We start from the raw sequence: 22782 nt of genomic DNA, 5'->3' as shown, positions 1-22782 counted from the left end.
GTGATAACTAATAAAATTCAATGAGCTTGTAAAGGAGTAAATGAAGACAGAATGCAAACATTCAGAAATCAGAAAAGTCAGACAGCAGATGCATGATAACAAAATGGATTTTTCTCACTCTTTCACAACACTACTATACTAGGAGGAATAAAATAGCCTTGCAGTTTTCACTAAGTGCAGATTTTGAAATGCATTTAATGAGTAAGATCATTAAAATAGTTTCATCTTCATGTTAAATAAACAGCTGTAAATTCTTTTCTATCAGTTGGTTAACATTTATAATCTTCACTGTGTATATTACACTTGTTTATCATATTGGAGTTGGGTTGTGCAAGCGGTCTAGAATTGCTCCGCAGAGTGATTAGATAATATTAAATTTTTGCTATATTCATAATTAGATTCTCATTAAAACATTCCACTGAAATATTTACTTGTTGGGAAGTGATGATTAGTCAGGAGCTTGGATGTTATCTTGAAAGTCAGGGGACAGAAAGTTGGGGAAAGGGAAGAAAGGAAGAATATTTCAACAATTAGGAAATGTTTCATTTTGAGCATATTCAGCAAAAAACAGTACTTTGTTTCTGAAAAAAAAAAATGTTTTTGTGCAGCTTTTTTTTTGGAATCTTGCAGTACAGAGAACAAGAATTTGCAGAGTTTAATTCTCTTTTACTATATAATAGGACAGGGCAACTAACCTTGTTAACTCAGTGACAAGTAATCCTCAAAACATTAGTGGAGCCTAGACATCACACACTTTCTCCAAGTCCTCAACTGTACACTATCTTTCTACTGATCTACAAATATTTTAATAATAACCTCCTGAAGTAGTCCTCCAGCTATATGCTCGACTAACTGTTTGCTTTCAAATATTTCTCTCTAGCTGAAGATATTTCTTTCTAGTCATTAAAAATAAACATAAATCCCAATTAAAAAATCCCAACAACAACAAACAAAAAAACAATACCTGGAAAGACACAAAAACAAATGTACTTTTTACCAAGAGAGAAATAACAAAACTCTGATGAGGCATTGGTTTATTTTCTGTATTTAGACTTTTTTTCAGCAGTGGACTAGTCTTTTAGCATTGTACCAGCTTTTTAGTATTTTAAAATGTATAAAGCAAAGTCACAAATTCTCATACATATCAAATACATATCTCAGATACAGATGTTCTAAACCTGAAACCCATCTCAAGCATGAAATTTGTGAAAAACTAGACAAAACCCTTCTGAAAGCCAAACAGCATACTACATACTTTAAGGTATATAACAGGAGTTATTAGTATAAAATATTCACAAACAGGTTATTTGCTGTACTCAGAAATTGTGTAAAAATTATGTAAATATGGCCTGCTTACTTTTCATACAGGAAAATAAGTTCTAGCGGTAGAAAAAAGAGAAAGGTGGTATGAAAATACATAGGGTTTGGATATTATATCATGTGCCTTTGGAAATTTCTTTCTTAAAATTGCTTTTGTACTTTCACGTAAGGATTTATTTTCTAGAATTAACTTAAACTTCTTTTGGATCCCAGTCTTCAGAGCCAACTTGCAAACAACCTGTACAAGTAACTTCACTAGTTATAATATCTTCAGATGAGTATAGTTATGCTCAAGGATCTGCAAGATTAATCCCCTTTTTGCAATTATATTTACACAGAAATTGGTTGAAAATTTAACTTCTACCTATTTACATGAATAGAGCAGCTTATTCAACAGCTACATTAATCTGTCTGTTCTCCACATCCTCTGTGGTAAGGAAGCAAACAAGAAAGGACTTCCCATACATGTAAGTATAGCAAAAGTATGCCAGGGAGGTCAGATGAAGAACCAAATAACTCTTTCCTGTCCCAAAAGTAAGATCATTTCATATTTGCTATAACCAGACAAATAAATGTGCTTTAAGATCTCCGTTTATAGAATTTCTTTTTGTCCCATTTCATTTTCTAGCATCCCTGTAGCTGGAAACCTGTAGTACCTTTCACAGCTCAGAAGGCTGAATTCAGCTTGCTCCAACAAAGGCACCCTAGCAACTTTGGAGCATGGAGAAAATGAAGTTTAGGGAATTGAATCTCAGGAGATAGCAACATAACACGACAAAGTCATATACCTAGGGAACCATGGAAAGATGAGAGGTCAAGAAGAGACAGGTAGAGCACCAAGCCCCTGTAAGCCATTCAACACATACCGGGATCTAGAAGCATTTCATTTCTTTTCAAACTACAAGTGCTCAAAACCATGGGGAATTCATATAATCACATGAAGCCAGCTCAGGTCTTCCTCAGCATACTAACAAGCTCAGTATTAGCCCTCCCAGACACTGACTGTCTGTCAAGCCACTGAGAGACAGCTACACGTGTATTATTTATGTCATTCTATTACATAAGAATGCAGATAAAGTCTTGTTCAGAACAACTTGCTTCTGGAGATTGTGTTAACTTACTACGAAGTGCCAAAGATAATGAAGATTAAGTTATTCTAATTCAAAAATCACATGACAGCATCCAGAGGTTCTAACAATTCAGAAAGGATTTTACCTTGTTGGGCAAAAAATGCTAATGGATAAAAGTGAGCTTTTCACACACTCTGCATGTCCCCCCTACAATAAAATATATCACACTAGAGAAACAAAACTGAGGCACAACATGGTCACTGCATAGAAATTCTTGTGCTGCAGAACTACAGCTTCATTAGGGCTAAACTTAACTAGTGCAGAAAAGCAAAACCTACTGAAAAAATAACACAATGCCAGATGACATCTGCAATCCAAATCTACACAGTGTCTTACTCAGAAAGCATTTTCAGACATGTGGTAACCAAGAACAATATTGCAAAACTACTTTAAACAACCAAATTAAAGAAACTCAGTGAAGACAATAAGGCTTTACCATGAAATTACAATGATAATGCAGAACATCAGTTTTACTGACAGTGATGCAACAGAAGAAATTGAAGAAAGTAAACTTTAACTATGAACAGACTGCTGTAGAAAATGCTGTTACATTAGATAATAAAAGCTGCAGCAGGTGTTGCTGAAAACTTCATTTTTTTTTATTATTATCATTATTATCATTATTATTACAACCCCCTCTGGGCACCACTCAAATATATTGGAGTCAATAGGGTACAGCATAAAATTGAAAGAAAATACTCATTAAGAGTAGCACAAAATCAAAAACAGTACTGTTGAATAGCACCTCAGTAAACTACAGGATGCTCACTAAAAGCTCTTAAAGTATAGATTTTCCTTAAAGCACCAAGGATTTCTTGGGATTTAACCTGGAGGGAAGGAGTGCAGGAACAGATATTGGTATATGACTAGTATAAATAATCTGATAACAGTAGACAGAAACAGGCCACAATCACACTTCTGTTGCCTGAAATCCTCATCTGGCATGTTGACACTGGAACTTCCCCTAAATAACCCCTAAAAGAACAAGAACTATGTCTGACTTGAAACAATCATGGCAACCACTTCAGTATTACAGCGATAGCAATCAATGTATTATATCCTAAAATCCGTCATTGCAAGTGTTAAGTTGTATTTTGCCCTCAGCTCCTGGGAGAGCTGAACAAACATCAGGAAATACCTTGCTGAATAGGAGGATTAACACAAAGAATAGTCTCCTGCAAACCTGATCTTGCATTCAAAAACTGTTGACTGTTCTCTGTGCCAGTGAGATCAAGCAGTCACAGACAGCCAGCTTATTGCAGCAACATGAAGTCACTCAGTTTCCTTTATTGGGAATACCTTGCTCTGATTTCTAGCCTAATTTTTTATATGCTACACACAACCTATGAGGTGATTAATTTTCCTGCTGAAGGTCTAACTGACTTGCCTGGCCTTATTTTATGTGACCTGAGGTCCAAGTCACATGCGGAGATGCAAAGTGTCTATGAATCCTCTGAAGGGAAGGTTCAGCCCTCACAAGATAGGAATCTTTGACATCTTAAAGTGTGTAACATCATTTTCATACCTATTTTACTCTTCTCCAGATATTCTACCTGACACCAGCAACTGACAGAAAATAAGTACCCTATCTCCCTTAAGGAACCAGTACTGTCTCTCTCCATGTAACACATACATGCAAGCTGCCTAAAATAAAGGTAAGTGTTACTTTCCAAACCTAAAAAAAATAAAAAAAAAATAAAAAAAAAAGCTAAGGGTTTGTGAAAAGAATGGATTAGTCATAACAAGTCTGACAAAAAGGATATCTAATCTAAATGTGAGGCTACCTTTACACTTTTGCATTATTAACATCAAGAAAACACCATATTTATTTATTCATTTCCACATGTTTCTCTCTTGCATGTATTCAGGTCCAGGAGAGTTTGAGAAGTAATAACTTGGTCTCTGAAACCTGCATAAAAAGTTAGATGACATCTCTAGGGGGGAAAAAAAATCTACATCTTACCAAAATTTTCCAATATTCCACTCTGTGTTAGCTAGTTTTCCCCTTCATCCACCAGTTCTGTTGTCTGATCTATTTCATTGCTCACCACTTTATATAAACTTAGAAAAGTAATGCAATTATTCTTCAATAATCAACTATCCTCAGTTTCTACATTATTTTTAAAGCATTAAAAGCTAATTGATCACAAGGAGGAAAATTTTAAGCCACACTATTCTCTCTCAAATTATATTTTCCATGGTCTACATACAAAGTTATAAATTATAATTTCAGTAGAATTGTACATCATCATAGAATCATTATAGAACCACAGAAATTTTGTCTGGAAGTGACTTAGTCTCACCTCCCACTAAAAAATATGATAATTTCCAACACCAGATCAGGATTTATGTAGTTGACTAGAAAAGATCAAACTCACAGCCTTTCTGATCACCCCTTCCATTACAATGGTATTCTCTCCATGAAAAAAATTTCCTGTGTCCAGTCTGAACTCCCCAAGCTACAATTTATGGCTATTGCCCCCTGTTAAACTATATACCACCCCTGAAAGAAGTTTGGTGCCATTATCTTTGTCACACTTTTTGATGTTATTGTGGGCTAGCCTAAGGTTAACCTTCAACCTCCTCTTCACCTGACCCAGCTCCCTAAAAATCCCAGCTCCTTAACCTCTCCTATCACATCATGTGGTCTAGACCTCTGACGAGTTTAGTATCCCCCCACTGGATTACTTCCAGTTTCTCGACATTCCTCTGTATTGGAGGTTACCAAAATGACATACAGTTGTCCAAGAAGCAGCTATGCCAGATGCAGGTACAGGTGGCAACAGCTTCCTTCAGTCTGCTAGCCATGTTCCTCCTTCCTTCTAATGTATCAGTACACAGATAGTTTTGTCTGCAGTGAAAGCACACCGCTGGCTCCTATTCAGCTTGACATTCTTAATAATCACAGGTCCTTTTCAGCAGGGTTGTGACTCAGCCAGGTGCTTCCCAGCCATGGTGTTATTTCACTTCAGATGCAGAATTTTAGTCTGCTCTGTTTTAAATACATGAGTTTCCTATTGGCTAAGTCCTCAGTTCATTCAAGGTCTCAGGACAATTTAAGATTTAAGCTTAATTTGGCTTTCCACGCATCACTCTAATTGAGTATCATTCATAAATTTGCTGCGGGAGCATTCTGTTCAGTTCTGTCATCCAAGTCACTGCAGAACTGAATAGCAGGAGTAGCAGAATCAACCCTTGAGGTATTTCACTTCTGACTGCCTGTTAACTGATCGAGCTATTTATTACTACCCTTTCAGTACAGTAGTCCAGCCAATTTTCAGCCCACTCAATACCCAGTCTGTGCTTCCTCAGCTTACTGTTGACACCAGTGTGGGAAAAGGCATCAGAAGTTTTAATTAAGTTACAGTTATAACATATCACATATGCTCCCCTCATTCACAATCAAATGTTTCATCCTAGAAGGCAATCAGATTAGCAAAATGCTGACTGCACTTCATAAATCTGTGTTTGCCCTTGCTATTCACACTCTGTGTAGAAACAAGTGCCAAGACAATGTGTTCAATGGTCTTCCTGGAGACTAACACTGACCTGTATAGCCCTGTACTGTTCTCCTTATTTTGGCAAAGACTGGTATAACGTTAGTCTTCTTCTATTTCTCAGGACTTTCCTTCACTACAATTTTTCCGCTTGGATGACGGCTGCCTTGCAATCCTATTACCTGAATGAACTCATGTCAATCTTGGCACAGAGCTCCAAAAAGCTGAATACGTCCATTTTCCCAAAACAGTCCTGTGTCTCTTCCATGTTCCTTTCCCTTGTCTGGGAACAGCTGAACAAAACATAGAAAATTTCTGCTTTTTCTATGTTATCCAACATTAGATTGCCTCCAGCATTCACCCATGGACACACATTTCCCTGAGTACCCTCAGGAAAATACTTCCAGCATCCTTTCCTGTTATTTGAAACCCTCACCTTCAGCTCCAAATAGGCTTTGGCCTTCCTGATTTCAATTTGCTTTCTCCGGAAATAATGAAGGAGAAATTAAAGTTACTATATGAAGCACTACAGGAGAATTGCATTCAACCTGAAGACCAGAATAGGCCTAAGGTTAGGAATCAAATTCTATATTCTTTGAAGTAATGGTGTAAGCTTTTTCTTCACTGACATAAGGTATTGCATGTCAAAACTTTCATCCAGTAGGGAGTGTAGATAAAAAACTTCTGAAAAGTCTCAGCAAAAGTCTTAGCAGAACAAGAAAGGAAAACAATGACTTTTTCTCTGCTATAGAGTAACTATTCTGCCATTAAAAAAAAAATAAAAAATACAGCTGATTATGTACTTTTTAATCCCCTTATTAAAGTGAATGGAATTAAAGTAAGCTTTCCTATACTGTGCTTTTCAGTAATGAATAGAAACATTTTGAAGTTTGCATGGCATTTTATTATGCATTATATTATTATTATTATTTTATTATCCATTTTATAATCTTGGACTCCAGAGAAAAAAGGCAGGGTTACACCACTACTACAAGGACACACTGATGCCACCATCTGATGAATCTTTCAAGTACATATTGAGAAAACAAATGCTAAGAATAAACACACTCAACTAGGAAGGACTATGTGAAGAATATTGAAATTAAAATCAAAATTATTTTACTTTGAGTAATTTGTGCATCTTTGTCAATGTTAACAAAATCCTTTTCAATGTTAACCTGAAGATTCATGCTTTTCTTATGTCAGTCCATTCATCCCTCACCACAATCACTGATGAGAGTTTGAAACCTCTATGCCTATTTTTCCATTTTTAAGTAATGGAGATTATTAATACCAATTAGGAATCAAGAAAGTCAATAAAAAGACCTATTCAAATTTAGGTGCCACAAAACAGAGATCTTCACAAATCTCTAAAATGCTGAACAGAAGAGATACAAATTAATATTATTTTAGTAAAAGACTTTACTTCTCTGTATGCATACATGTGCACTGCTACACTCAAAGGAGCCATTGACTGTACTCATACAGGTATGAACTGTGCAAGCAGAGCAGGGACATCAGTGATGCCCATGTATATGAACAACACAAGATTCATGGAACCACAATATATATATATTTTTTTAATACTCTACCAAATGAACCAGAAGAACATTAACATCTATCATCATATGACACCTTGACATCAAGGAAGGCTTGTAATGAGAACGTGCTTATGCTATTAGAGAAACTTTTAACGGTGAAAAAATTAAAAGGGTAAATATTAAGGTGCCTAAGTTAGACTCACAGAAAAGCTTCCATGTTTTTTCCCTTTAACTGTTGGCCTTGTAAAAGATATTAACTATGCCTATAAATCTTGCATTATAACTACAAATTAACAGCCTACCTTGCTTAATAAAAGTTAACAACAAAAAAAGGGACACAGCATACTATTCAAATTTAGTGTAATAAATCATAACATTGCAAGACCACAGATAAACTGAGAGGTAATAGGCACATTTGTCAACACAACAAAATCAGAAGCTAAACTGTGTGTGGTGGGGAAAACTGAGAAGATCTTCACATGAATCTCATGCTAGATGAAAAGAGGAAAAGAAGAGGAAACACATTGGTTTCTCTTTACACTAAACTGATGACAATCAAACAGATTTCTTTAAATCCTTTCATTCCCAACACATTAAGGAAATGCAATTAGGTATGGCTTTAGCAAAGCAAGGTGCACTAAAACTACCTTACAGTGGCAATGGCACTCGCTCTCTCTCACACACACTGAAACAATCTATCAAGATTTTAAGTATTGGACAATTTCTCATGCCAAATATGGGAATATAGCTGCATATCACCCAAACACAACTGGTGCAGAAAGTAGTTCTTAATTTCTTTTTACCTTTTTACACATTTGAGGAATAAACTCTAGCTCACTTCTCTAAAATTAAATGGAAAGTGCTTAGCAGACTTACCATCAGCCTTTAAATAATCACGTATTACTAAAGAAAAAAGGATATTCTTTTAAGCCATTACCATGGCTTAGCTCTTCTACATTTAGGTAGACATCACGGTGGCATATGCTATCAATTAATTTATATTTCTATGTATGACAGTGAATTTGGCAGGCAACAGTACAGCAACAGCAGTGCTGCTCATTCAGAATCAGCAAACAGGCACTGCGTCAAACCTCGCTATGAAATTTATTATGGACAACTGTTCATGTTCTACAGTTTGTCATGTAATCTCAGCATGACAAACCTCTATATGCTGGTGCTGGATATAGGCTGTGAAGTCCTCACAAATCCTGACAGACTGAAGCATGGAGAAGTCACTGTTAAGTGACTTTTTACATTGTTTTTCCATCCCAATATGCGTCACAGTGGTACACCCAGTCCTACTTTCAGAGACAGAGCTATTTACCTAGTGTTGTACCTGGTTTCACAATAGGTTCGTTGTGCACACAGAAAGGGCATCGGATGAAACTATATCGCTAATTTAATCTCAAGAATTCATTCACTGCTTATATAAGCCTTTAAAGATTGCTAGAGAATGTGAAAGCAGGAAGTAATGCTGGGGTTTTTTTGCAGCTGAAGCATCATCCATAACGATAAAGGTTTCAGAAAGGTGTCAATGCACATGTTGCAGACAGAGCTGCGCCTAACTGCCTTCCTGTGGTTGTAGCCATACAGAAACCAAAATCTAACCCAGGTTTTTACATGCCTAAAAATCTTTAGCGAGTAGAACAGCATCTTGGAGTTGTACCAGGCAACTACCTTACTCTGTGATAAGAATGAATACTGTTTAGTTGGTCCCTGCCACCATTTGTGGTACACTAACAAACAAAACACTAATCCAAAGAATCATCTATTTCCACAGCAAAGGCCACTGAAAACATATGGTAAGAGAAACAGTACCCTCTATTCGCTGTGACTTGGAACAAACAGAACAGCAAAAAATGTGTGGGAACAGGTTTTTATGTGCAAGTACTGCTTTGTGAAATAAAAATACAAATTTTAAAAAATAAAATAAAACAGAGATTGTTTAAGGAGTCCATTTTACTCTTCTAAACAAAATTAGTAATCCCGTATTAATTCAAAATTACTAAATTCTGCAATGTCACAGTTTTGAAGATATTAATTCACTAAAAATTATTATGCTATTGACTGACAGAAGAATGCAGTAGATCTTCCATTTCATCAGACCTAGTACAAAACTGAGAATTTTCAAGTGAATCTGCTGACTTATTATGAAGAATCAGGCCTATTTATAGCATCAGATGTACTTACCCTGAAGAGGTGTGTCAACAAAAGCTTCAACTAATGACCTAGATTGACAGAGAGGCGAACAAAAACAGGCCTAACTATGTACAGGAAAAAAAAAACAAAACACACACACGCACACACACAAAAAAAAAAAAAAGTCTAAAACTACATTGAAAAAGAAAAATAGTATCTTCCAGGGATACCAATTGTAAAAACTAAAGCAAAGAGGTACTTCAGAAAATAATAATACACTAAAAATACAAAGAGGATTTTACCAAGACGTGTTACTCTGCTGGAATCAGATGGGGTGAAAAAAACATTCACCACTTTCGAGGCAACATACAGTACAATTCTTAAATCTACCTATTTACTTCAAGACTCTGAATATTATGAAATACATAGAAGTGATAAAGTCAGAAACTTTTTCCATTATGCTTTTTTTTTCATTTTTCACTGAAAAAATTTGTTGAAAATTGCCTAGCAATGTGAACATAAACTAAAAGATTTCCCAAACAAAGAGGCTGGTAATGGTATACAAAAGGCTCAATTTAAATCTTATTTACACAGTCAAGCACTTAATTTCACTGTGTTACTGTTGGGGTAGATGGATAATCATGACCATGGGATAACACTGCAACATGAATTGCAGGTTAGAGTGATGGAATACCACTAAGCAGCAAAATGTCATTCTGGATTAGTCAGATCATTATGTCGGAGGGTGCTAGATATCCAAGGAAGGAAAGCTAAGCACAGACAAGTACTAGTAATGCATGAGATATGGGACTGTCTGAAAAATGTAAAGAATAATGCTTTTTGTGGACTCCAGGAAAAATAAATGTGGCAACTGAAGGAACAGAGATGAAATTTGAGAAGTAACGCTCACATTTTGAAGCAACTAAGGAAACAGACTACAAGCAGCTATTTGCTATGTCACAATCCAGACTGAAAAAACTGAGGGAATACTAATAGAAATAGAAGTATTACTCCATAAGCTGTGAAGTACATAACCAGTGGCAGGTTTTCACTTACAAAAGTGGATGTCTCAAGTTATTATTACTCCAAAAGGTAAATTTCTGCACACCAGAAAACAAGATTTCATATCATGTGGTGTAAAATAAGGGGACAAAGAGCTATGACAGATCAAAGACACCTCCACCCCACACAACATCTTACACACTCACAATGAAGGAATGCTCTGAAGAGATAAATAGAGGATACATGACCTGAAGGCTCAGGGGAGAATAATGACATGATTGATCACAACTGTTGAAAAGGAAGCCAAACTCATCTCCTTGCCAAGGGAAACCCAAGGGTGCCTTTGTTTTAGACAAACTGACTACATCAGCAAAGTATTTCTACCCTTTTGCTTAACTGCCTGTCCCTGAATGAAAGAAATAAAGACCCAGAGCAAAACAAAGCTAGTTTTAGGGGTTAAGTTAGTTTTAGCTTGTTTTAGCTTCTGGTTAAAATAGCATAACTTCTATATGTACTGGATCTGCTTATAAATTATGATTCTATAAATCTACTCAAAGTATATTTCACTCATATAATGGTAATAGGTATTTAGATTATTGGTTTATGCTTTTCTGCAGAGCCCAGCCATGCCCTCAGTAAATGACTTTGCCTGCTGTCATTCCACCCACAATGAACTCACAATGCAACAGCACAGACTCCAGGCAAGAGGGGTGAGTGAGACGGGATACACCCCCTGGGAGACCATCCTCCCTCCCCAGTGATTGCCAATCTGGAGCTTCAGGCACACAGGACAGCTCCCTGTACTGAATTCAGAGAGTGATTGAGGAAGGAATAAGGTCCCCCACTGGGGATCTTGCAGGATAGCTTTATATGAATTATATGGAGCACTTAATGAACCAAGTAACGTCTCAGCTTTGTATCAAGTTTGCAAGACCTCAGGACTGAGCCTTGCCAGGGTTTAACTGTCTGAGTTTTCCTTCATCTGCCTGCAGCTTTGTTTTACTTCGTTTAGCCGTAACAGCAACATTTGTAATGGAGCAGGTACCTCCAGCCAATTTGTTACAACATGATAGATCAGGAGATAGAAGTATCAAGCAGCCATACTGTGCAGAGCAAAGTATTTAATGTCACTAACATGACGAGATACAGTGGCCTTCAAGAGTAAAGGCAGAGTAGCATAGTACAGGCATGAAGGGAAAAGACCTGGTGCACCAACTTGGCCCTGGAACTCACCCAGGCCAGCGTGGAGAGAATACATGTGGCTATGCCCAATAAAGCAAAAACAAAACAAAAAAAGTAAAGCAGAAACCCACAAAAACAAACAAACAAACAACAAGCAGAAGAGACCTGAAAAGGATTGTGGTCTTCATCTGACTTCAAGAAACATATTCCTTTCTGGTGACTGGGGGATGCTCAGCATACTCTGGATAATTCACATTTATATTGTGTCAATTGTGTGGTGCAATTGCTTTACTCCACTAACCGTAATTTCTAATTCAATTGTGATTTGAGTGTACTGTTGTGTCACCATGCTAAGTCAAAATCCCCTGTAACTGCAAGTAATGTCAAATTAATTGAACTTTGTACTATATATTAAAAAGTCCTCCACATGTGGAATATCTAAAATGTTATGGTCAAAGAGCATTGCACTCTGATAAAGTCTCAACAATAAAAAAGGTAATATCCTAGAAAAGATATGTCAAAACTTAAGCTGCTATCATCTCATCATATCTACCACATAAAAAAAATTAAAATGAAATTTCTTAGCAATAATAAAAAGGAGAAAAACCTCTTTGGACCACATGACTTAGATTTGCTCTTTGCATAGAAAAAAAAAAAATAAATGCATGTGTAAAGAGTAACAAGGAACCCACACAAAAAGTCTGGCTTCACAGTTAAACATGTTAGAGGTTATAGCTGTAAAGCCTTCTTCCAAAACCAAGTTAGTGATGTTTTACCTAAAAATGCAATGTTAACATTGAGGGAAAGAATTATGAATTAAGCAGTTAATTTGTCTAGAACTTTATTATGAATCTTCAAATCCTTTTTTTAAAGAATAATGTTCTTTGCTGGCCTTTTATCCTTTTACACTGGAAATGTTCTCATCAAAAGCAACTATAGAATAAGTTTCTGACACCAAAAATGTCAGATAAATGCATTTTCACCACAGTGGAAGAAAAAAAGAGATGTATATGCTCCACATGCTAAAATCAATTTATTGTGTGATTCTAAACTGATTTATCATTATCATAACTATGTAAGTCCCAGCCTAAGTTAAGATTATTTGGGTAGTAATGTACCTTAACTCAGGGTCAGACTTAAGTTTAAACTTAGTGTAGCATTTGCTGGGTTCTAGTATTCATGTATGGGGATAAACAGAATTGTAAGTTATCAAAACACAGCATGCATAACATTCAAGTACCCCTGAAATAGTTCAGTCTAGAAATACACAAGATTTTAACTATGCTCAGGAACTTGTACTTTCATTTAGCAGCAAAAGTATTCAGAGTAGAAAATGTCATCACGTGAGAAAACACACAGAAACTGATGGGCAAACACAATAGAAGTAGTCAAGTTTTCAAAATTCCATAAAAGGAACCAAATATGCTAAAAAATTACAAAAATTAAATCTCCATGAAAACTCCCTTTCAAAATGGAAGTTGTAAGAGCAAGCTGCATGAAAAGTATGTGTCAAGACAACTTAAAGCAAAAGGGTTAGGGTTAGGGTTAGGGTTAGGGTTAGGGTTAGGGTTAGGGTTAGGAATATAGAAAGTGCTTTTAATGGTTTACTTTCATTTCCAGAGAAGACAGAAGAAACAAAAACAACTGAAGCATTCATAGTTTGGTCTTTTAACTGCACTTTATTTTCTGTGTAGAACTGGTATGCTGGTTTTGTAAGCCATGGAACTCAAAGCCTAAAACTTTTGCTATGCAAATGAAAATTACTGTTGATGGATATTACTTAATTCAAGCATAGAAGGAGAAAAATACTGAAAACAGGTTTGATAGCTAAGTCTCAGGAACATAAAGACTGCGACTTGCTTTTAGACAAGGAAGAGGGGCAGAGCTTGGGGAGACACCCCCAACCTTCTAATCCCCTGTAGGCAAGTTATGTTGCACTTTCTGCATCATGCTTTGAAGTATATGTTTACAGCAGCTGTGTGAAAAAGCCCAATACTTGAAAACAAGTTGGCACATTGATCCAACTGCCCTTCATCAAAAAGGAAATATATATACAATATACTTGACCTTCCATAGCACAAATCTGCCATCTCCTCTTTTCATATTTTTTACTTGCTCATCTCCCCTACAGCATTCCCTACGTGGCTGCATAAGTACTTCTTTGTCAGTACAAGAGAGAGATGTATCAGTACAGAAAAAGGCACAACTTGACACGCCTCTTCTAAGTACTTTAAGCTCAGTTAGATCAAATGACTTTAAGGTGAAATTAAGAATCTTTTCCACTATCGCTGGTTAAAAGAGTTGGGTTTAGAAGTGAAAACATTTTATGTTTAAAAAAGCCTCAACAAATAATAGAAGAGAGAGAAAGTAAGCAATGATCTTAAAAAGTTATAAATGTAATATGTTAAAATGTTAGAAATTTAATATATTTAATTTAAATTCTATTGACTGTGAGATCAGTATGATTATTTTCATAGGGTATCTTTCGTTCAAGTTTGAAATCCTTCCTCTAATGGTAAAAAAATAAGTTAAGGCAGAAGCACTTGAGGATCACCAGAAGTGTGTTCATATACTGGATACATGATAAGAAAGGATATTCTGCGTTTCTTTGTGATGGTCTTTATTACTGCTTTAAATTAGCATTAGACTGAACTGTCGCTAAGTGGCATTCTATCCCGCCTCTCTGAAATTCCTGGCTTTGAAATACTAATTTTTTAACATTATTGTAAGTCAAAATAGCATCATGTTTAACTCTAATTTTATTCTGATAATTAGCATTTTCTTCCCTCTCTTCAAAGACGGTTTTGCTGGGAAGACATATCACCTCAATACTCTTCTATCAGACTAAATCTTCACAGGAGCCTTTCCACCGCCAGTTCATTTCAAACAATCCCAAAGATATATATTTTGGATTATCACCACATCCTTTTATCAATGAAATAATGTATAGTTTCTTCATACTGCAACTAATATGGCTACTGCGCCTTCATCATGACTTAAAAGATACAGGGCTCTGAATAGGCTTGTCTTGTTAACTGCTGTTTCCTCAGAAGCATGACATGAATACACTCATGGCTACTCCAAAGAGCTGTGTGAAACCAGCCCCAGACTAAATCAAGAACTTGAGAATCCAATAGAACAGAGTGTTTAGTAGGTATATTAAATTATTTCCTTCTCTAGCCACTGTGATGGCACTCTTCAAAACTTCTCCACTCAACTTGCCATTTCCAGTACTGGGACTGTACATCTCAAAAGCAATACCCATCAACTCAAGGATGTATTTGAGAAGCACGAGCTGTACTCCAAAGCTTTGTATTTCAATAATGAGTTGGTCCATCCAGCAATTAGCAGCATGGTATCCACTGTATAGACTTGTCTACTCAAAGCACATCAAACAGCCAAGTTTAGTTCTTGTCTAAAATCAATATATTAATGAAAACAGAAGAGGAATATCTCTTGGGAATATTTTAAAGCCTGACTGGAAAAAAGGGAGTTTGATAACTAAGGAAGTGAATATATTGGCATGATACTTAGAGAGATTATGAAAGAAATATATATTGATTGAATATAATTAGCATGGGTTTGAAATAGAGTTGCTAAAACTTTTAAAGGCAGAAATAGAGCCTGCTGTTTGAAGGGAAGCAAGAGATGAATATATCATAATTGAACCTATTTAGAAAACTTGCCAAATACTTAATGTTACTAGAGTAATTACTGGGTCCTACAGTGCAAGAATGGGATTTTATTTTGATGAATATATGTATTATAACATGGCATGAATTATATTTGGGAAAAGAGTGCATATGTCATTCTGTAATCAGACTTGGGGCCCAATACTTGGATGACTGTATGAAATGTCATGTCCTGCTGGTCAGACTGGATGATTTATTTCACAAGTCTCTTCTGGACTTAAAGCCTCAAAAAAAATTGTCTGAATTGAAACATCCATCTAGGTATGTGATTTTTTTCTAAAACTTCAGTCATGATATAAAGACACAGGGAAAACAATCTGACAGAGCAAAAAAAAAACCAAGAAAATTAATTTTCCAACTTCTACAGCCATGTCTATCTGCAGTTTTACTTACATCTACATATATAAGATGTGCATGGCATACATAACCCTGTTTCCAAAGAGTACTAACACCTAATGTAGAAAGTCAGTTATACTACCCGTATTTAATACTAACATGCATTACAACCCTTAGTAATTACTGCCCTGAATGTGATTTTTAGTGTTATTTCAAGTCACAATTTCTTGACAAACAACTAGCTTTCTAATGAAAAAAACAGTACATATTTAAAAGTAACATAAGTAAATTTAGAAAAAAATACAAGTCTTATAAAGCCAAAAAAATCCCCCAAAACCCAAAATCAAAAGCCACCAGCAACAAAAAAGCCAAAGTCTTCTGTTTTCTCCGGAATCGGCAATATGATTTAAACAACATATTACTTAACAGTGTGAAAAATATTCAAAAAATCTTGAAGTCTAAATTTTTTTCTGGAGAGGAAAAAAAGAAATGAAAACATGCAACTGGAAACAAGTACCTTTATTTGAAATAAAATGATTCAAAAGAAATATTAAACATTGCACAACCTGTTCTTTGTAAAAGTTTTCTGAAAGGGAAAGCTGTTCTCTGAAACAGGTCACTGCTAAGATGCTAAAGAATCTGGAGTCCCAAAGAACCAAAAACAAATGTATGGTACAATTTCTGAGTTGAATATAGCTGCATATAGTTGAATATATGTCCATACTTCAAGATGGATCTCACTCTTAGGGAATTAATTTATCTCATGTTTTGCAAGTGTTTTTTAAAAAAAAAACAAAACAAAAAACCAAAAAACTGCCAAAACAAGCCTCTGCTAGGTCATTACAATCCTCCTCAGCTTCCAAGGGAGTAGTTTCTGTATGCCAAGAACCAAAGTACTGTGAACCATTTATGTCTGGAGACTTCCAGGAAAAGCATCAGCTGCAATACATATTTACTCAAAAGGCTCCCCAGCAGCTATTTCTACCTTCAAAACAGCATCATCAATAGCTCTCATTCCAGCACGTTTTTTAACAAGTGGATTCAGAATTTTCTTTCACAGGTTGAAATTCCCTATCAGAAACACATCATCCTTTTGGCAGAAGTAGTTGTATCTATCACATATGTCCTCACAAATCAGAGTGCTGATACCTCACTTTTGTGTTGAAAATTTTTTCCCATATTTACAGATACAAAACCAGATGACAAAGCAGAAACAGAAATAGCCTTATGTTTTCTAAAATCTATGAACCATTGGGCCAAATGTGTCTGCCAGTATATCACAAGAAATAAAAAAAATCTTTCTTTGTACGTTTTATAAAGCATGGAAAATTGAAATGTGTTTATTGGTTTAACACTAGTTGATGATTTCTCTTTACAGAAGTTGATAGTGTCTAAAAAAAACCCAAACAAACAATAAAACCACCAAGGAAAACCCCAAACCAAAACTTTTACTTTCAAAGAAGTTATTAATCATTCCTTTTCATGAGAACTACTTGAAAACAGCTAAGCCAAAGGTCACTGCCTGGCATCTCATGATTTCTTAGACATATGGCATATGATTCTGACCTTCCCTCCAGCAGTGCCTGGTAATTTAAGAAAGTTAGCAGCAAGGGATAAAAAATGGATTCATGTTCTGTATCTATCACTTCTCAATTGTATGTCTAAAGTCTGAAACCCAAAAGTGAATCAGCACACTTGTCCAGAGCTAAAACACAAATAAAATAGCTTATGCTTTAAAGCAAGGTGTTCCACAATGGGATTTCACAAAATAAACCTAATTCCTCAACAACAAAACACAGGCTTCAATTTCTAGTTTGACAGACACCCTCACCTTGAAAAACACTTGGTTAAATCATCTGATCGAGTCATTACAATCATGTATATCACTTTACATTTGACATATCAAGCACAGTTTTTTGACTCAATAAATTTTTTAACCAAATAAATCTGTTCCTCAAAATAGGACAGCATAGAGAGATGTGTACAAACTAAACACAGCAAACTTCGAGTTTTCCAAATAAATCATTTATGTTTCACATAGAAAATTTAAGTAGAGCAAATACATACAACATTCATTACTACTTCTCTGTGCCTTCCATGTATCCTGCCCTCTCCAAAGACTGAAAACACCTTTTACAGCCATCAGTATCATAAATAACACAGTTTACTTTGTTGCCATCACTCAAAGACAACGCTGTAGTTATTTCAGAAGTAACACATGAAGTTCCCCCAACTGTTCCTAGACAGTTAAAAAGTACAAGGAAACCTTTTAATGCCAAGCATCAGCACAGATAAAGAAAATGTAACATACTTGATATGCTGAAACATACCTTAATTATGAACTCAATAATATTTACCTTTATTAGCAGTACTTTTGAATAACTGTATCTGTATTTCTAAAATTCTAGGTATGTCTTTGGCTACAGTAAATGGGCACCACAGAGCAAAATCACATATGACACAGTAAAGCAATTCAATCCCTTCTAAAAAGCAGGGGACTACCCATTTGAACAATCAGATGGTAGCCTTACCTAAAATTTTCCCAACAGAACATTAAATAATGGAAGTATGTCAAAATGTACAGTATTGTGGGGAAAAGAAAAAGCCCAAAAGTAAGTTTGTGTTTTGTTGTGTACTTTTTTATTATTATTTTTATTTCAAATCTTTATTATAAAATAAATTAATATTAGAGTTACAGGGCTTTCCCAGTAGTGAGTGTGGCTGAACATAAATATGTGCCATTAAGTCGAATTTACTGAACTTACCATTTACTCTGAGAAATATATTCAAATATTTAAAAAAAAAAAAATCAAGTCTCATTTTTGAGCTTAATACAGTCTTCCACCTTCAAGATACAAGGTCTGACTAGAGATACTTGTCAAGAAAGAAGTTCACTTAACAGAACATCTGTAAAATTCTGGTACCTTGCACTGCAATAATTCAAGAGATTATCCTTTAAGTCAGCAATACCTTAGGTTAGCTAGCTAGGCTATTCTTGGTAATAAGAGAATGCAGAACTCCTTTATTACAGGCTCCTTTTTTCTAAGGTTCACAGGAATCAGAAATAACTTTGCTAATATTCTACCGCTTAAAATATTTTTCATCTAATGGATTCAGCACCGATTCCCTCTAGTACTCAATTCATTGATTTATGGGGGTGAGAGGTTCATTTGCAAAACACATGACCAGGCATAAACTAGCAATCATCACAATACCCAACACCTGAGAAGTACTTCTCACTGTTCAGCGTTGTGATTCACATTCTAACATATATCTTCTACCTATGTAACTTCCCTGTACACGTTTTCAACATCACCTAAGGCAGTTATTTTCCTATAAAGTAATACAGTAACACAGAATACTAGAAACACTAGTACATGCCCAAGTAACGTTATTATCGTGGAAGAGAATATGCATACCAACATCTAAACCATGGGCACTATCCATATGGCACATCATAAATCTCAAGACAAAACTCCATGTTACAACATTTCTTTCTTGCATTCCTCTTTTCAGAACAGAAAATATGGCTAACCTTTACCACCCAAAAGAGAGAACTGGTACACAGCAAAAAACCCCACAAAGAACGATGTCATAATTTTAATAAAATTTCTACTATTTAATAGCTATTATTCCTGTAGTATTACATATCATAAACTGAATTCATGCATTAATTTAACTAAAGGCACAGTGAATGTCATAAGCAGGTAAAGGTCACTACTTTACAATGTGAGCACCTGAGACACCTTCATCAAGGAAGATGACTAAAAGCAGCCATCTCTAATCTCTCTCTTTGGGATACCTGCTGATGATGTTGAGCCAAATGAGATAGCAACAGAGACCAGTTGGTTGCATGAACTGAAATGTTAACCACCTCCTGATGTACAAAAAGGCATTAGGCAAAATCTCTGACACTCAGCCCACAAAAATTTACTTTAAAATGTCCAAACCTGTCTTATTAGCTTCAAGTTGAGAATGACTCTGAAAACCTTTCTTTTGAAAATTTCTAATACTTTTCAGTTTAATCATCCAGAGCTGAAAGTCTCTATCACTACCAACTTTGCCCTGAAATAATCTCACATTAAGTTTTACAGTCAAAAAAACTCAAAAACGCGTATATGTTAAATTTTAAAATCCCAGAATTCTTACAAATCCTTTTAAAAGTCTAGGATAACACATTTTCTCCACAACTATTCATTTGCTATAGCTCTTATATGCCATGCCTTTATACTGTAACTCCACGTTCAGACTGCCAACAAGAAAAGGAGAGATATCTGAAAACCGCCATCCACAGTAAAGAGTGAAAGTGGAGAATATGACCAGCAATTAAATAACATTAAATTTATCTAGAAGTATACTAACATATGAAGAAATATTTAACATTCTTTGCAGTATCCACTTGTAAACTAAAATACTCAGGTACCACCTATGAAACCTTTGTGAAAAAAAAAAAAAACCAACCAAAAAACCAGCAAATCATGTTATTGTTTTCTAGCTTGCAGATGCATCCCTTGCATACCTGTTCTTTGACTGAAGCTAGAATGGCAGAGGTTGTCTCGGTTTCAGAGCCATCGCCATTGGATGTGTTCAACACAGGACTAAGGGAACTTGTCTTGTCAGAAGACGAGGGTTGTTCTGGAACAGGCATAGTTTCTGCAGTTTATGGAAAAATAAAACAATGAATTTGTTATTATAAACCTGATAGATATCAGAAATCATATATATAAAAGAATAATAACACTCATTTAAGGAAAAAATTGTAGAATATGCTTCTGTTCTGTATTATAGAATATATGGCTTTTTTAAAACTAAAACTATTTCTAAATTAATTATAAAACAAAACATTAAATTATCTTCCAGTCTTACTCTGAAATATTCACCATCAGTACATTTGGCAAGAATTCAAATAATTTAGAGCTGTGATTTTTGTATAGCATTCCAGTGGTAGCATGCAGCATAAAATTACAGTATCGTAAAAGTAATGAATCATGAAACGCTTTGCAAAGAGAAAACCAACAAATGATACATGAGAGAAATACAAATTATCTAGTGTTGACTTACTAACTCACATGATTATTTAACATGTATTATATTTTAAGCTTAGGTAACTAACAAACCCTTTCTTCTAGCCTAGAAGGTGATTTTGATAACATTTTGATATTTTTGAGAAAAACATCACACCAGTCTCAAAAGCTATTTTTGAAACCTCTTACCAAAAAAGAAAGAGAATCTCAGCACTTGAAGATATTTCTAGCATTTCTTTTTAGAGACCAAAACGGTGCTGTGACTGTGGAATGATTTATCTTTCTGAAGGCTAATTTATAGTGTAGCATCTCTGTTTAAATATCACTATAGGCACATCTCTAGAGGCAGATATCTTGTCACATTCTAGAAGTAAAGGAGCAAAGAGGCAGCTTGCATGGTTATGTGCAGGCACATTAGGATAAAATCACGTTCTTGTGGGAGCTGGCCAGAATTATTCTGTGGAAGAGAAGTGGCCTGCAGGCTGCCAGCTGGATGTTCCTCCTAAAGAGCAGTGGGGATATTCAGAGGGATGTCATCAGAGGGGTCATGTGTGCACAGCTCTCACCATTCACATCAATAGCAAAACTCCTGCCTTGGTGCTATTCTGCTAAAATACAAAATATTACTTTTTCTGGAAGAAGTGAGCAAGCTAAAAAGTGTGGGAAAGGGTAGATGATAAAAGCAAATATAAAATTCCATACCCAGATCAAGCATCCCTGCATCAATCTGCCATGGAAATTAGAGCTCTAAAAGAAAGGGAGATGACATTCTATAAAGCTTTGGCTCTGAAGCCACAGTGCTGCCCAAAAATACACATTCAGGCCATCTGGGTAGCCTTTTTTGAAAGCTTTCTAAAGCTCAGGACAGGGGCATACATATGCAAGACAAAAAGATGAAAAAACAGATTATTTATAAAAAAGCCAGTTATTTTTCATAAGAAAAATCTCCCTACATTTCAGGCTAGATTAGTTTATATATTGAAGAAAGTGTTTATACATAATTTCTATTAAAGAAGCTACATATTTTCGTACAGCTTAATTTTTGTAAGCAAATCTCACTGAAAGTGGTAAATACCGAATCTTTGGCTCTGATAATGTCCTTTCTCCAGACACATCCACTATTTGAAGTTAATCTTTAAAAACTCAGATGATATACTCTCATTCTATCACAAACAGAAGTAGACGATACAAAACTTCTATACAATTCCAACACGCCAGTCTAAAAGGAATTTGAATTACATTTTCTTGTTTTGTTAAACAAAAGTATCAGCTTCAATTATAAGAAGTTTAAACTAGTTTGTGGCATACAATTAAACTTGCTACTCTCTTGTAAAGTACCACAGAAAAGACACGTAGGCAGACACATATAAACGCTTATTCTTTTACCTTACTTTCAAACAATCTAGTTATTTTATTTTCTTAGTAAATTAATAATTGCAGTATCATAATAGAAATAAAAAAAATTTCCTTTTTGTGTGGCTATTTACCTGAAAAAAACCACAAATAGCCTAATAATTGATTTTATATCATAATAGTTCATTCTGTAGAGAGATATTTGCAGAAAAGACTGTAGTGTACCACTCCTTGTTATTAACTCCATAGCCTATAAAGTCTGAAAGCATCCATAGGATCCAGGAACATGAGTAAGGACATGTGAAGCAGCCCTACCACACTTGCATACACTCGCTCTAGGTGGTGGGATGCCATGCTTCCCAGTCTGGGCAGCTCACTAGGGAGACGTGGAACTACAACAGCAGGAGGCTCAAAGAGCTGCCTCTCCAAGACTGCACTGGAGTGGGAAGAAACACAAGAGCTGTGAATGAGGCGCCTGCTAAATACTTTCAGATGCATTTTCTGAGAGTAGCTCCCCTGGTGCAGGGCTGCTTTCTCTGCAGTGGCGAAGAAGCTTTCTGGAAAAA

At 35.5% G+C, this 22782-nt stretch overlaps 1 protein-coding gene across 5 annotated transcripts in view; it reads right to left on the bottom strand.

Moving 5' to 3' along the window:
• The window catches only part of CTNND2 (catenin delta 2), a 514557-nt gene extending 494070 nt beyond the window's left edge, over positions 1-20487 (bottom strand). For all 5 annotated transcript variants that reach the window (XM_017824127.1, XM_017824125.1, XM_017824130.1 and 2 more), the window contains exon 1: positions 20359-20487. In XM_017824127.1, the coding sequence (XP_017679616.1) occupies positions 20359-20487 (129 nt within the window). The remainder of the gene's footprint in view (positions 1-20358) is intronic.
• Between the last annotated feature and the right edge of the window lie 2295 nt (positions 20488-22782).

Source organism: Lepidothrix coronata, unplaced genomic scaffold (genome assembly GCF_001604755.1).
Source record: "Lepidothrix coronata isolate B3197 unplaced genomic scaffold, Lepidothrix_coronata-1.0 Scaffold109, whole genome shotgun sequence".
Classification (NCBI taxonomy): domain Eukaryota; kingdom Metazoa; phylum Chordata; class Aves; order Passeriformes; family Pipridae; genus Lepidothrix; species Lepidothrix coronata.
The sequence above is the reverse complement of the archived record's forward strand: the minus strand, read 5'-3'. Positions and strand labels throughout refer to the sequence as shown.